This window comes from Gasterosteus aculeatus, chromosome 16 (assembly GCF_964276395.1).
Source record: "Gasterosteus aculeatus chromosome 16, fGasAcu3.hap1.1, whole genome shotgun sequence".
In the NCBI taxonomy this organism is placed as follows: Eukaryota; Metazoa; Chordata; class Actinopteri; order Perciformes; family Gasterosteidae; genus Gasterosteus; species Gasterosteus aculeatus.
Window position 1 is genome coordinate 17,300,543 of NC_135704.1, and position 13,490 is coordinate 17,314,032.

The 13,490-nt window shown below is 48.4% G+C and overlaps 2 protein-coding genes across 4 annotated transcripts; one reads left to right on the forward strand and one right to left on the reverse strand.

Moving 5' to 3' along the window:
• Positions 1-62: 62 nt before the first annotated feature.
• On the reverse strand, positions 63-9,403 carry armc8 (armadillo repeat containing 8). Of its 3 annotated transcripts, none has more exons than XM_040201960.2 (23): positions 9,083-9,403; positions 7,310-7,386; positions 6,603-6,674; positions 6,363-6,505; positions 6,146-6,243; positions 5,926-6,018; positions 5,734-5,814; positions 5,580-5,655; positions 5,403-5,493; positions 5,226-5,286; positions 4,944-5,144; positions 4,352-4,447; positions 4,186-4,268; positions 3,845-3,926; positions 3,651-3,737; positions 3,479-3,571; positions 3,107-3,256; positions 2,742-2,837; positions 2,472-2,567; positions 2,032-2,104; positions 1,643-1,678; positions 1,348-1,441; positions 63-1,276 (listed from the first exon to the last, which is right to left on the reverse strand). In XM_040201960.2, exons 1-23 carry the CDS (start codon positions 9,125-9,127, stop codon positions 1,243-1,245), a joined length of 2,058 nt encoding a protein of 685 aa, XP_040057894.1. In that variant the 5' UTR covers positions 9,128-9,403; the 3' UTR covers positions 63-1,242. The 3 variants fall into 3 exon arrangements, with proteins under 3 accessions (XP_040057894.1, XP_040057893.1, XP_040057895.1); XM_040201959.2 differs by having other exon boundaries at positions 1,628-1,678; XM_040201961.2 differs by lacking the exon at positions 1,643-1,678.
• Positions 9,404-9,590: 187 nt separating this feature from the next.
• dbr1 (debranching RNA lariats 1) lies at positions 9,591-13,426 on the forward strand. Its single transcript, XM_040201965.2, has 9 exons — positions 9,591-9,771; positions 10,282-10,612; positions 10,701-10,825; positions 10,911-10,991; positions 11,070-11,155; positions 11,255-11,479; positions 11,599-11,676; positions 11,778-11,923; positions 12,325-13,426. The coding sequence occupies exons 2-9, from the start codon at positions 10,416-10,418 to the stop codon at positions 13,100-13,102; spliced, it is 1,716 nt and encodes a 571-aa protein (XP_040057899.2). The 5' UTR covers positions 9,591-9,771; positions 10,282-10,415; the 3' UTR covers positions 13,103-13,426.
• Positions 13,427-13,490: the final 64 nt, after the last annotated feature.

The following is a 13,490-nucleotide window of genomic DNA, read 5'->3' on the forward strand; positions in this document are numbered from 1 at the left end:
GGATCTCTGAACAGTGCAGATGAGCGAGAAACGCACGAGAAATAAGACGCAACACAACAAAATCCTCCTTCGGCTCTGCATATATTTTCAATGGTAACATTCGTTCGTTCAAGAGTTTCAGTGGGGTTTGAAATGTGAGGGAACAAGGTGCATCCTGACGGCGGGGAAGCACTCGTGGACGCGCTCGGTGCTCCGCTCTCTGTCTCAAACTGTTCAGAACACACCGGAGGACAGAAGGCAGCTTCTTTTCTTCTTCTTCTTTTGTTAAATCCCGCTTGACGGACGCAAACACACACGCACACACACACAAGGGGTCGGGGCTGCAGAAACGACAAACGGAACACGGCAGTCCCGTTCCACGGAGACCGGCGGCCACGTGCGCCCGCTCGTCTCCGCTTGGCGGACCCGTGTCACCGTTAATTAGTAACTAAGCAGGTCAGAGTTAGCACTCTGGAACTACACTTCCCATTGGGATCATAAAGGATGGAGGACAGAAGTGACAGGCGACGGACGCACTTTTTTTTTTTTTTTGGAACCAATGGAAACACTTCTTCACCTCTGGAGACCGTGTCACGTACTTGAATCAGACTTCGGTGAACTCTGGTGCGAGGAACCATCGTTCAGAGAGAATGAACAAAAAGGAACAGAGGGTCTAAAATAAAAATCCAAAAATATATATTTATATTTATAAATTTACGAGGTATGTATCCACAAAAAAAACAAAAAGAGAAAACAACCAATATTTCAAAATAGGCGGTTTCTTTCCCCCCCAAAATGTGTCCTTGTTTGTGACGCCTGAAAAAATAACTATTCTTATTAATTTAAAGTAAAGCTGGGAAGCTTTGCCGTCCGAACGCCCAGCTCTTGTGTCCCGCGTCTCCGCTACCGGGAGTCCACACGCACCAACGTGGTGCCGGTTTCCGGCTGCCGCACTCCAACAAGGAAAAAAAAAAAAAAAGTCCCAAAAGGAAAAAATTAAATCGATATCACTTCAATGATGAAACCCTCCCTTCCCGCTCCCCAAAAAACAGGGAACAAGAATCCCTCCTAACTGTTGATTTTCCAACGTCTCAGCATCTCCACCGTGAGGTTTGGGTGTAGCTGAACTGTTGGTGGTGTTAAAGGGACGTGAGGGTCCACGCGGGTGTCTTTTGTCCAACGAAACGAGCCTCGAGGTCAAACCCAGCAGGAGAAAAGGTCGCCGCCCTCCCCGCGGCCGTTAGGACTCCGCCCCCTCCGTGGTCACGCTAGGTACTGCTGCATCGCCGTCTTCGCCCTGAAAGACAACGACATCAGTCCGACGGGTCTTTTGGGAGCGCGTGTCTGTGATTGGCTGCTGGGACCCACCTGTCGCAGAGGTTGGGGTCGGAGGCCTGGGTGAGTTTGTGCAGGACGTCCACAAAGCCCATCTCCCTCAGCTTGTCCTGACGTTCCTGAGAACCTGAGGACCACCGAGCAGAGACCGCCATTCATTCATACAAAGCATTTAAGGGACCACGTTTCAAATTCATTTTCCCTGAATAAAAAGACATAAATGGCCATTTCTTTAAGCAACTTAGTGCACCGTCATCATCTGACAGACTTCACTTTGCGTCTAAAAAGAAGTTGAAATTTGTGTAACTTTGACCTGGGCTGTGCTGACCTTTGTGGGCACAATCGCTGTTGACCACTGCTTGAACTGAAAGACGGGACGACAAAACAAATTACTTGTGTTTCTGCATCTCCAGAACTCTTCAAAAACAAATTGGCCTCGGGCCCAGACCAGACAGGACAGACATTGTTTGGTGAAAACTGAGCATGCAGCAGCTTAGCAATATCTGAAAAGTAGTTATCTGTTTCTAACATTAGCATTGCAGCTAACGTGGCTTCATTTGGTGCAGCGCCACTCTGTGGCCGTTTTTCGGGGAGGTAAATGCTGCACTAAGAGCGCTCTTTGTTTTTCTGCTGCAATCCCTCCCCTGTGTCTCCCCCTCTCTGAACCCGGCCCCCTTCCTCCGTGGCTCCTCCTCTCCCGTGTGCTGCGTCTCTTACCGTCCTCCTCGTTCCAGATTAGATTGGAGATGCAGAAGGTGGCAGCGAGCTGCAGTTTCACATTGGAATGTCCCTGCAGGAAGAGCAGGAGTCAGAAAAATGTGCAAGTGAGGGGGGAAAGAAAATGGGGCAAAAGCACAGGTCACATGAGCCTGAATAGGAAGTCTAAAGCTCGGCTTATAAATCGTGCTTGGCACCTTAGCACGGGCATGTAGGAAGCGCGTTACTGTCAAAATACGCCAGAGGGAGTGAACGCAAAATGAACTGTGAAGAACCAAAAAAGGACCGCGAGCGTGTGATGATAATCTGAGCTCCAGCGAGGCCCTCGGTTGGCTCGACACACTGCAGCATGCGCTTCCCATGAGAACTCGGTACACGGGAAAGGGTGGAGGAGGCATGCAGCCACAGCACCACCGCAGCCCGGAGGCGGCTCGCAGTACCATGTAGTGTTTGATTTTCTGGAGCATGTCATCGTTGGTCATGATGAGTTCCTTGGCTGCGTTGCCGTCGGCGATGTTGGCCAGGATGCACAGCGTCTGACGGGTAAAGAGAGCGTTACATCAGTGCCGTTATCTGGACATTTTGTGATTCAGAAACAACCCGACGACCGCTTCTCTCCAAAAAGACGCCACTCGACACGCAGAGCTCGTACCGGAGTGGTAAATTATTCTGTCGGAAAACCATTTGTGAGCAATGGAGGCACGGCTCACCTGCTCTTTGACCTCTATACTGTGCTCCGCTTCCAGGATGAGGGTCACGGCCTGCATGATCTGCTTCCCATGAGAACTCATGATCTGGTCTATGTGCTGAGGGTCAAACAAAAGCAAAACAAAACTCAAATCAGCACGCATGCAAGAGTCTATGCAAATTCAAAGTACGGAGCATTGCCGGTCAGTCACTACGTCCTGTGAAGAACATCACACACCAGATCTGTCTGTGGGATGGAAGCACGGGTACACTAAAAATCAACTCGACAACGGCATCAACACAAGGAAGACATGCAAGTGCTTCATTTCCTGGACATGAATGAAAATGAAAGTCTCCCATCATGCTTGTGTGCGAGTGTCTTTCTCACGGTGCGCGTTGACAGCAGGTTGCGCAGCAAACCGAGGGTCTTCATCAGCACGTTGGAGTCGGGGTCTGACAGCAGGCGGAACAACTGTTCTGTACCCAAACTCCGAACGATCTCCACCTTCACCTTCTGGTCGGCCTGGAACGCCATGTTCTTAACACAAAACACACGTTTAGTGCTGGAGTGATCTGGCAGTACGAGTCAGAAGGATCGGGGTTTATTATACTCCAAATATAAAAACCTTGAAATACTGCAGTGCAGAGAGAAAAGGAGCGGAATACATTGTTCTTCACTTCCAGTCCTTGGAGGCACACATTCAATAAGCCTTTAAAGATTCTGATGGTTGTAAGCGGCCAGTTTCTAAAAAGAAGTTACCATCAGGGCCCAGATCCCATTGACCCTCAGTGCAGGACTGTCGCTCTGGGTCAGACCGCATAGTAATTCAATCACCCCCGACTCCAGGATGGGCTGCGGATCAACGGAAACCATTGCTTAAGTATGAAAGCGAGACGAGCCGCGCTGTTTGTGTGTGCGTGGGTGTACCGACCTCTTTGCTGGGGGAGAACTCCAGGAGTAGATTGCATAGTGTCGAGGAGGCCATGACCAGGACCTCGTCCGGGGCGTTCTGCAGCAGCTGCGTACAGGGGCGACATCTCAGTCCGTGGGCGTTTACCGAGCACTCAAAACGCGCTCTCTGGGCCTACAGAAGATGCCGTTGGCCCCTGTTGAGACTCCACTGACCTTCATGAGGGGTTTCCACACCGCGTGGTCGTGGAAACTCGTCCTCAGCTGCTGCACCGACCGCGACAGACTGTGAAGACACCTGGGGAATAAAGTCCAAATGGAAGCGGACAGACAAAGGGGAGTTCATTCACCGGTTAGAAGTATCATCCACTTTCGATGTCATCGTGAAATTCTCAACAAAACCTGAATTTAAATAAAGTTGAATACTGAATTTTGGAGAACTGCCGTGTCCATTCAATTCTTGGTACAGGGATGAGACTAAATAAATCATAAGGTGTTTTACTCCATTCAAACACGTAAGGCAGCAAGAGGGTTATACTGGGAGGAGAAGCCCGTACCTGACGGCCGCCAAGCGGACTTTAATGCTGGATTCTGATAGGCCACTGACTATTCGGTCCATCATGTTCTCCGTCTCTGTGATCTGAAGGCGGAGCAACCGACCGATTAGAAATACAAGCAGATGGAGCCGTGGATGATTATGTATGCAGAACAGAAAAAGCTCACCTTTTTGCGGATGTCCTCGTCGTTGGAGCCCAGCGAGGCGTACAGTTTGAAGGCAGCTTGTCTCAGCTCGTGTGCATGCTTCAGGTCGTGATCCAGCTGCAGGTCACGGAGCACAAAGTAAACTTTTTTTTTTTAATGCATTTTCCATCTCTGCTTCATAATTAGACTCTAATTGTGACTTCCTTGAGAAACACGAAGGGTTGCCGGGGTCATAGAATAACTAGACTGGGCGAAGCCTAAAAGTCTGAGCTAAATAATCTATTCTGACTAAAATTGCCTTTAATTGGCCTTATTAAGAAAAACGATGATCATTTGTAGCCATACTAGCGGCACGGCTCTGGGGATTGGTCCGTCCGATACTTTGCTCCAGACTGAAATACCTGCGGCGCTGTCGCCTTAGCGGAATACAGCGCGTTGACTGCCAATCAGCAAAAGTTTGCACGCCAAAATAATCTTCTATGCATCAATCGTATCGTCATTGCTAGCATGCAGACGTTAGCACTCGGCTCAGCTGTTGGCTCCAAGTCACTAATGGTTGAGCACAAACTTTAAAAATCACATGACACGGGCCCGCTCCGACCCGCTGACCCACCCTCTTGATGTCATTGATGGCGGACACAGAGCTGGGGTACTTGAAGTAGTCGGCCAGCATGGCCACCAGGTGGTCCGTGGTGCTGGCGATCCTCTGCAGCTCCACGTCGGGCTCCATCAGGTAGGCCAGCGTCTCCGCACCCTCCACCCGCTCCTCCAGCAAATGCTCTTTACTGCACATCCGCACCAGGCACGGCAGCGCCTGCGTGGGGGAGGAGGGAGCCACGTTTAACAAAGAAGCGCCAACGATTATCAGAGTAAATAGGTCTGCTGAAAGCCTGACCTTCAGGACTACGCAGCTGTCGTCTGTCCTGATGGCCCCCGCCCGGCACATGTACGTTAGACTGGAAATTCAAAGGAGGGTCGGGGGGGGGGGTTACACTTGTAAAGAAAAAGTACGGGGGGGGAATGTAGTGATCCATTCATATGGATTGGATTGAAGCGGCTTCAAGTCGCTCACCATTTGGCTGCCGTTAGCTGCATTTCGATGGGCTGATCCCTTTGCATCATTCGGACAAATACCTGAGAGAGCAGCTCACCTTCCACCAGCACTGAGGGGACGGAGACAAAGGTGAACCAGGGGAGGGTGGGGTCGAAAAAGTGACTCGCTCACGCGAGTAGGAGAGATGAGACTCACCGTTCACCAGCGTCATGGAGACCTGAGTGTTCTCGTAGGCAAGGACTGAGAAACACTTTAACGCCTGCATCCGCACCTGCAGAGACAGTTAGCTACGAGTGAAGAGTGCTGTCATGCAATTGGGTTAAAATGATGTACACACACAGCTGTATACCTTATAAGAATGGTAGATTAGAAGAGGGGCAATGTTCTGGATGGCGCCGTGGCTGAAAAGAACCGTCTGGTGCTCTGGGGTCTGGAGACAGCAAACGTCCAATCAACGCTCAATCTCTGTCTGGCTTCAAGTGTGTGTGTGTGTGTGTGTGTATGTATGTGAGAGAGCGAGAGCACAAATACCAACAAATACCTTACAACAGTGGGAGAAGATCTGTGTGATGTACTCCTGGGTTCTCTGTGAGCGGCTCAGCAGAGACATTAGATGGGGAATCACAGTGGGGTCCTAAAACACATCGCCAAATATGACAGGAATAGTTAGAAGCGGCCGTGTTCCCATTAAATGACGCAGGTGATAGCCGTGTGGGACAGAATGTGTACATTGCAGGCAGGACGAGTACAAGACAACCTACAGTGTAGAGCAGCTGCACAGGAGTGACCGGACTGATGAAGACCGTTCTGAGACATCGAAGACAAGCTTCAATGAAGATCAGGTCCGGACACAAAAGACCTGCGAGTGCAAAACACGGAATGTTGTGGAGGTCCTGGTCGCACCCAATGCGTTGTTCTGCATGCAGACGGTACTTGCGTGCGTGCGTGTGTGTGTGTGTGTGCGCGCGTGTGTCCAACCTTGAAGAAGGGCAGGGATGATGTGACAGTCCACCAGGGACTTTATGTTGTTCTCCGTGCCCATGGCTAAGCTGCCCAGCACCACGGCACACTCGGTCCGCAGCTCCGGGCTGGACGAGCTCTGCTGCAGCAGGTAAAGTAACCTGCAACCACAGACGCAAAAGACATCCGCTGACCGCTTCCACCATGCGACGTTCTTGTTGCATTGATGCGTTTTTACTTTGCGTGCAGTAGGATTACCTCGGCACGGCTCCCAGGACGATCAGATTGGCCTTCTGCTTGTTGTTTCCTATGACGGCGTTCTTCATGTCACTGTGAAGTCGGACACAACACACACGAGGGTCATTCTGGGAGACTATTTGAGGTTACCAAGACAAATTTGTTTTCAACGGCGAAGGTTTTAAGAGTTAATAACGCTCTGATTGCGGCCCACAACCTACAGGTCATGAAAGACGTTATGAAGACATTTCTAAATTTCAAGCAGACGTTGTTCATCTGCATGGTTACGTCCCTGACCGTTGTTTATGTACACGGCCGTGTCTTCCTTGCGTTTCACAGGCAGCTCAGCAGACGGCTCAATTGCGCTTCCATCCGTATCAGGTGTGCGGTCCCCCCCACATACACGCAGGGTTCGCTCTGCTCTGCAGGCGCCCCCTCATCATATCATATGGCAGGTGAGTGAGGCTAATGGAAAAGTACAGCTGCAGCAGGCATTCGAGCCACTCAGGTGCTCGCCTAGCGCAGCGCTATGAGCCGTAACCAGAGCCAGTCCCTTCGCAAGTTAAAAATAACCACCGAGACAAGTGAGTGAGAGAGCAATATGAAGTCACACTGATGACTGAAATGCATTTTGAAATAGATTGTCACAGGAAAGCAGCATGCAAACAGAGGTTGTCATTTTCTCCCCCCTTCTCTCTCCCCCCTTCTCCTCTCCTCCCTGGACTTACATGACTCCCTGCAGCACTTTTTGTGGGTCGGGGTCAAACAGTCGGTCAACATAATGGCGACTAGTGGCAGTGACTTCCTGCATGAGCACAAATGAAACAGAAACTTTAGAGACAATGCTTAGAAAACACACGTTTTAACGAAAAGCAACCGTGATAGAAAGTTAATCGGAATGAATCTCCATCTCTCCGTTATGCAGATACACGTACAACAGTTCAGATTTTAAAAGTCTACCAAACAGTCTTTAGAACATTTTAAGATCAATTAAATGACAAATGTTGGTTCAGATGCTCAGAGAAAGTGCGTGGCACACAATATTTCTGCATAATCTGTAATAGAAGTATTTAAAAGACTTGTTTTGTTTAAAGCAACAGCATTTAAAACACAATTTTAAGTCTTTGACTCAAGATAATTTAACTCAAATAGAAGCATTCAGTCATAGCATGATCCATGGCAGCACAGGGCTCCCAGTGGCTACACGTGACAACAGAAACACGTGTGCAATTCATTGTCAGCTTTAATCAGAACGTTTCTCATGAAACCAGGGGAGCAAAGCTCGGCCAGCCGACAACGCGCTGCTACTGGTGTGCGTTTGGTGACTGCTAGAAAGGTTTAACACAATACTACATAAAGTGGCCCGCAGACTATTCTGATGCACAACATATTTAGCTTTTTGTTTGATTTTTCATAGGTGCCAAACTGCATCAATAATCAAAATAGAGTAAAAGAAGATAAACGCCAACAACATTTGACAGATTGCATGACAAAAGAGGTTCCAGTGATGTTAAATGTGGTATAAACTATTCAAAGTGTAGCCATAGAATTTACACCTAAAATGCAGAAAAATATTCATCCGTCATATAGACCCAATAAGTTAATCAAATAAGTCAATTTGAAAATGAACCCTATTACCCTGCCCAGGACGTTTTGCAAAACAGGCGCCCAGCTGAAGTGGCAGATTCCAGTGTCCTTGCTGCACGTAACGTTGCCCTGCGTGGGGGGCGTTCCACTAATGCACTGCGCTCGTTAAAGCTACTTATTGTACCTTAACTTCATCTACGGTACACCTGACAGTCATTGTCCCCTGCTACAATAATTCACAATACCACAGTTTTGTTAACTGCTGGACTTTCAGATGCCGACAACGCTTATTTTACCCGGTAAATAAACCTCCTGAGAAGTAGGCAGTGAGTTTCGTTAGCTTAGCCGTATGCTAGTGGTTAGCTAAGTAACTTTGAGCACATAACGACAGGTAGCTTAACGGCCGTTTGCGATTCTACTTAGCAAGCTGCAGTGGGTACGGACAAATAATATCGGATGCTTGGACTAAGACCACGCGAAGTGTGGATTTCTAGACGTGTTTGGGACAGTAGTGACAGAACTCTCACTCATAGCAGTTAGCTGCTAACTTGCTCCGAGCCACACTGACAGGTACATGGTTCGTTTGATCTGGTCTCCTTCGCACACCGACGGGGCGACCGGACACGCCAGTGCACTGCCTCCCTTTCACGTGTTCCGATCGTCCCCGACCGTCCGGGCGAGGTCAGCATAGAAAACCGTTCCCTCCAACAGCTACGTAGGCGGACCGCTACAGTGCTCTATGCTCCAAAGCCCTGAACTTAGCTTGTCGGCTAACAGAAGACATAAACCCCTCGTAGAAGGACAGCCCTTAGCTTCTTATTAAGGCTGATCTAATGATGCTGACCACGCACTGTGGGAGTTTGCAAATAGTGAATTTAAACAGCGCTATTTTAAAACATGGGAGTGACACTCACAGACAGCACACTGATGCGGAGAGGGGCCTCCAACAAGCACGCCATCTCTCTTCCCCCGATCGAGCGCCCCAATCGGCGCAGCACTTTGCAGACACTCCGCCCCCCCCAGAGCAGCTGTGAGCGGCTTAAAAAAAGTAACAACAGCCAAATCACGCCGCTCCTGGCTAGCGTTTGAATAAAAACAGGTAACTATATTCCTCTTGCTGGCTCAGTTGTAAGAGCTAGCAACCGATATGTAACAACAACAAAAAACAACGCCGCTAACTTAGCGGGCTATCTGTCAGTGGATTTGTCAGTTAAGTAAATTTTGTTTATGAATGTGACGTAGGTTATATCTCATTGGGTTAGATTCGATGAGAATACTTCACCTTTAGAAATATGTAATGGATACAAAAATAAATACTAGATAAAAACTGTATCGCAGATACAAACTGAAGGGAATCTATAATAAAGTATATGTCAAAAATGCATTCCACCATTCTGTGTCGAATCTGTTTCCAACAATAAAATAAAAATAAAAAAATCCTCGGAATCACGTATTGCGCATGCGCGTTATACCAGACGAATGGTGGGAAAATTCATTATTTTTCGTCGCTGCATGCCTATAACACAAGCATGGTATTTAGAAAAAGTGTATAGCTTAACGGAGTATATCCACAAATATACCCTTCGGTTATTCAGTCGTCGCCGTAAGTACTCACTTCATTTTTCTGCGTGTATAGTTGTGAGAGAAACATTGTTCGATCAAGTGCGTAGCTTAGCTAGCATGTTATGTGGCTAATCTTTAGTGCTAACTACTGTGTTGTTGTTACTGGACGTGAGTAACGTTACTCCATTCATTAAGGAAAACCCCAGCAAAGACCTTGTAGTGCCAAGTAGCAGCATTGAAATGTTTTCAAAACAACGGAAAGGGATGGCTTTACTGTCCAGAGCGTTGCTGAATGTTTAATATTACTAAAGTGGTCCCTTAGTTCGTTCTTCCCATAAAGGTGACACACCACTGTATATTCCCACTATTGGAAAAACTGCTATTCTGTCAACCTCAAGTATGTTGACTGAAGGATGTTCTTAATAATAATGACAATCTTTGCCTTCCTTGTCAAAACTGCTCACTTAAATCATGCCGATCGCTGTTGATTGCTGAATGATAGAAACACCATCAATGTTTCCAACTTCTGTCTTGTTTTAATTTCCTGCAGATCACTAAACAATCACTTGGGAGCAGGCCTCAGCATCCTTGTGTCTGGATGCTGGACGCTAAAGTGGGCGCTGAATTAAATCCTGCCCCCACCACGATTCTCTGTGCGATTAGGGTCTTACTGGTTTGCTCAGCATGAAGATCGCGGTAGAAGGCTGTTGCCACGGAGAGCTGGACAAGATCTACGAGACGATCGGCTACCTGGAGAAGAAGGAAGGGGTTAAAGTCGAGCTGCTGCTTTGCTGTGGAGACTTTCAAGCGGCGCGAAATGAAGGAGACATGAAGTGTATGGCTATACCACCCAAGTACAGAATGATGCAGACCTTTTACAAGTCAGTTCTTTGTTGTTGCTTTTTTTCGTCTTTGAAGAAAGTGCGAGTTTTGAGTGAGAGCATTTCACATTTCCGTGTTTTGGTGCAGATACTATTCTGGAGAGAAGAAGGCTCCCGTCCTGACCGTCTTCGTTGGAGGGAACCATGAGGCCTCCAACCACCTGCAGGAGCTGCCTTATGGCGGCTGGGTGGCACCCAACATTTATTATCTAGGTGGGGACCAGATAGTTAAATGTTGTTGTTCTGTCGACCTGTCGCCTGTTAATTCCCAGGCACGACCTCCCTGTATTTCCTTTAGGTTATGCTGGTGTTGTTCGCTACAAAGGGATTAGAATTGGTGGCGTATCTGGAATCTTCAAATCACATGACTACAGAAGGGGTTCGTTTCCTTCATTTATTTAGCTGTCCAGATGTACACACACTGCAGTGTATTCATGAGAAATGTGTGCTCCTTAAGGTCACCACGAATTCCCCCCATACGATCCCAATACACTTCGAAGTGTGTACCACATCCGAAATATTGAGGTTTTCAAACTGAAACAGGTAATTATAAATTCAACTTGTTCTTTTGCATGTTTTCCCGAATATTCCAAATGTATTTATCTAAACAATGTATATTTGCAAATGTTTATTCCCGCTAAGATCCAGATGCCCATCGACATTTTCATGAGCCACGACTGGCCTCGTGGAATTTACCGCTATGGGAACACAGCAGACTTGTTGAGGAAGAAGAAGTTTCTGCGACAGGAAGTGGAGTCAAACTGTCTGGGAAGTCCCGCTAACGAGGAGCTCCTGGCTCACCTGCAGCCCAGCTACTGGTTCTCTGCACATCTGCATGTGAAATTCGCTGCGCTGATGCAGCATCCGGTGAGTGTGAGGGCCTTTTAGCAAATAGCTGCTATCGTTGGTATTAACATTTGAAACATTTGAAACATTTTAACAATTCCTGAAACCGACGTATTATTTGCAAATCCTCTTATCTTTAGTCTAAAGCGAATGCTGCCCCACGTACGACCAAGTTCCTGTCTCTGGATAAGTGTCTCCCTTACAGGGAATTCTTGCAGGTGAGAGAAAACCGGGTCGTTAAATGTACAAAGAGGTGACGTCTCGTCTGAGGTGCAGAGGTGGTGGGTTCTAAGGCACGACGTGTGCGCTTGTGTTGCAGATTGTGGACGTCGCAGAGCGAGCGGGCTCATCCGAGGGTCTTGAGTACGATCCAGAGTGGCTCGCTATTCTAAAGGCCACCAACAGTCTACAGAGGACCACCCCTCACCCCTGGAACCCCCCAGAGAATAACGGCCTGCACGAACGGTACACATATTTAACTTGTGAAACAAATAAACTGTGTTCCGGTAGAAGCAAACTCAGGCCGTCGTTTGTTATAAGGGGGACGGAACGAGAGTGTGTTTTAGTTTCTTAAATTAAACTAAAATAAAAAGCTCTGAAGTACATGCTGTGTGGCATCAGTCTGCAAAGCGTTTCCCCACACCACGCCGGCCAATGTTTAAATCTGAGAAGGCTGAAATTTGGCATGAAGGTCGGCTGTGTGTAGTGATCCATAACTAGAAGGAGCATCCCCTCCTAAACGGATTCAGTTACCGTAGCAACTATCAAATCTGTTGTTGCTGTAGTGTGTTCTGGCTTTTTCTCTTGCGACGCTGCTGCAGTTTGCGTAACACAATGACGCGCGCTCTCTCGTCTTTACCCGTCAGGTGGGACTTTAGACCCTCAGAAGCCGCCATGATGCAGGTGGTGAAGGATCTCGGCGGCGATCTTTCCATTCCAGACAACTTCAGCCGGACGTTGCAACCGTACGACCCCAACAGGCCCGAGCCGCACGCCGCCGCCAGCTGTAACACCAACCCTCAGACCACCGAGCTCTGCGCCACGCTGGGCCTCACCGACCTCTACGCCGTTGTGGGGCAGGGAGGTGTAGACTTGAGCAGACATCCGGGCGGCTTCGGGGGCGATGATGATGATGATGATGGTGAAGGCGTGGACGAACCCAGCGAGTACCCAACAGACACTTCGGGATTGTCCAGTTCGTACAACCCCGATGAGATCACCATAGAGGACGAGTGGGAGGAGGAGGAGGAGGGGGAGGAGGGGGAGGAAGGACCCAAGGATCCTGAGGGTGGCTGTAATCCAAAATCGGCAGCAGCCGGAGAGCATCTCTCCGAAGTGTCTGCGGGGGAGGGCCACACCCCCGGCCGGATGGTTCTGCCCGCGCCCAAATCCGACGCCTCCCCCACTAACCTGTCCCTGCTGATGAACCTGCCGCCTGCCTCCCACTCGACCCCGGCCGCAGCGCGCTCTTCCTCAGAGAGGGGGGAATGCTGTGAGGGTGATGATGGTGAAGAGGCCGGCGCCTTACGTGCCCTCAAACGTACCAGCGACGAGGGCGAGGCGGCCGGCAGCGGAGGGCCGACTCCCCGAATCAAACGCAGGAACCAGGTCATCTATACGGCGGTGGAGGACGATGATGACTGAAGGTTAGAGGTCAGGGGTCAGAGGTGAGATCAGGCAGGAAAAGAAAGTGAGGACTCTACTATTAACTATTTTGTAATGTGATGGACAATTCTTGAATTTTTTTATTGATTTGTGAAACTTACTATTAAGGTTAATATCTATTTGCCATTTTTATACAGCTTCTGAGGAGACAGACAGTTAAATCGATACTTCTAATCAGAAGTATCGATTTAATAAAACGTCTTGAAAGCAGCAGATCGGGACAAAATGTTTTAATAGTAGTTTTCAAAATAAAATGTTTTGCTTTTAGACTGAAGACGTGATAAATCGTTGTGCAGCAGAGAACTCATGAGTTGTCTGTGGAATATTTTCAGTTTCACTTATGAGACGCTGAAAGTGAAAGAAAAGC

What these genes read in the sequence shown, in the direction of transcription:
- armc8 (XM_040201959.2), bottom strand. Translation starts at nt 9,127, where the DNA reads ATGGCGTGCTTGTTGGAGGCCCCTCTCCGCATCAGTGTGCTGTCT. An exon ending in CATCCCTGCCCTTCTTCAAG is followed by an intron (nt 6,244 to 6,362) that starts GTTGGACACACG and finishes TTGCACTCGCAG; the next exon opens with GTCTTTTGTGTCCGGACCTG. An exon ending in AGTTCTCCCCCAGCAAAGAG is followed by an intron (nt 3,572 to 3,650) that starts GTCGGTACACCC and finishes GTTGATCCGCAG; the next exon opens with CCCATCCTGGAGTCGGGGGT.
- dbr1 (XM_040201965.2), top strand. Translation starts at nt 10,416, where the DNA reads ATGAAGATCGCGGTAGAAGGCTGTTGCCACGGAGAGCTGGACAAGATC. An exon ending in ACCCAACATTTATTATCTAG is followed by an intron (nt 10,826 to 10,910) that starts GTGGGGACCAGA and finishes TATTTCCTTTAG; the next exon opens with GTTATGCTGGTGTTGTTCGC. An exon ending in CTTACAGGGAATTCTTGCAG is followed by an intron (nt 11,677 to 11,777) that starts GTGAGAGAAAAC and finishes CTTGTGTTGCAG; the next exon opens with ATTGTGGACGTCGCAGAGCG.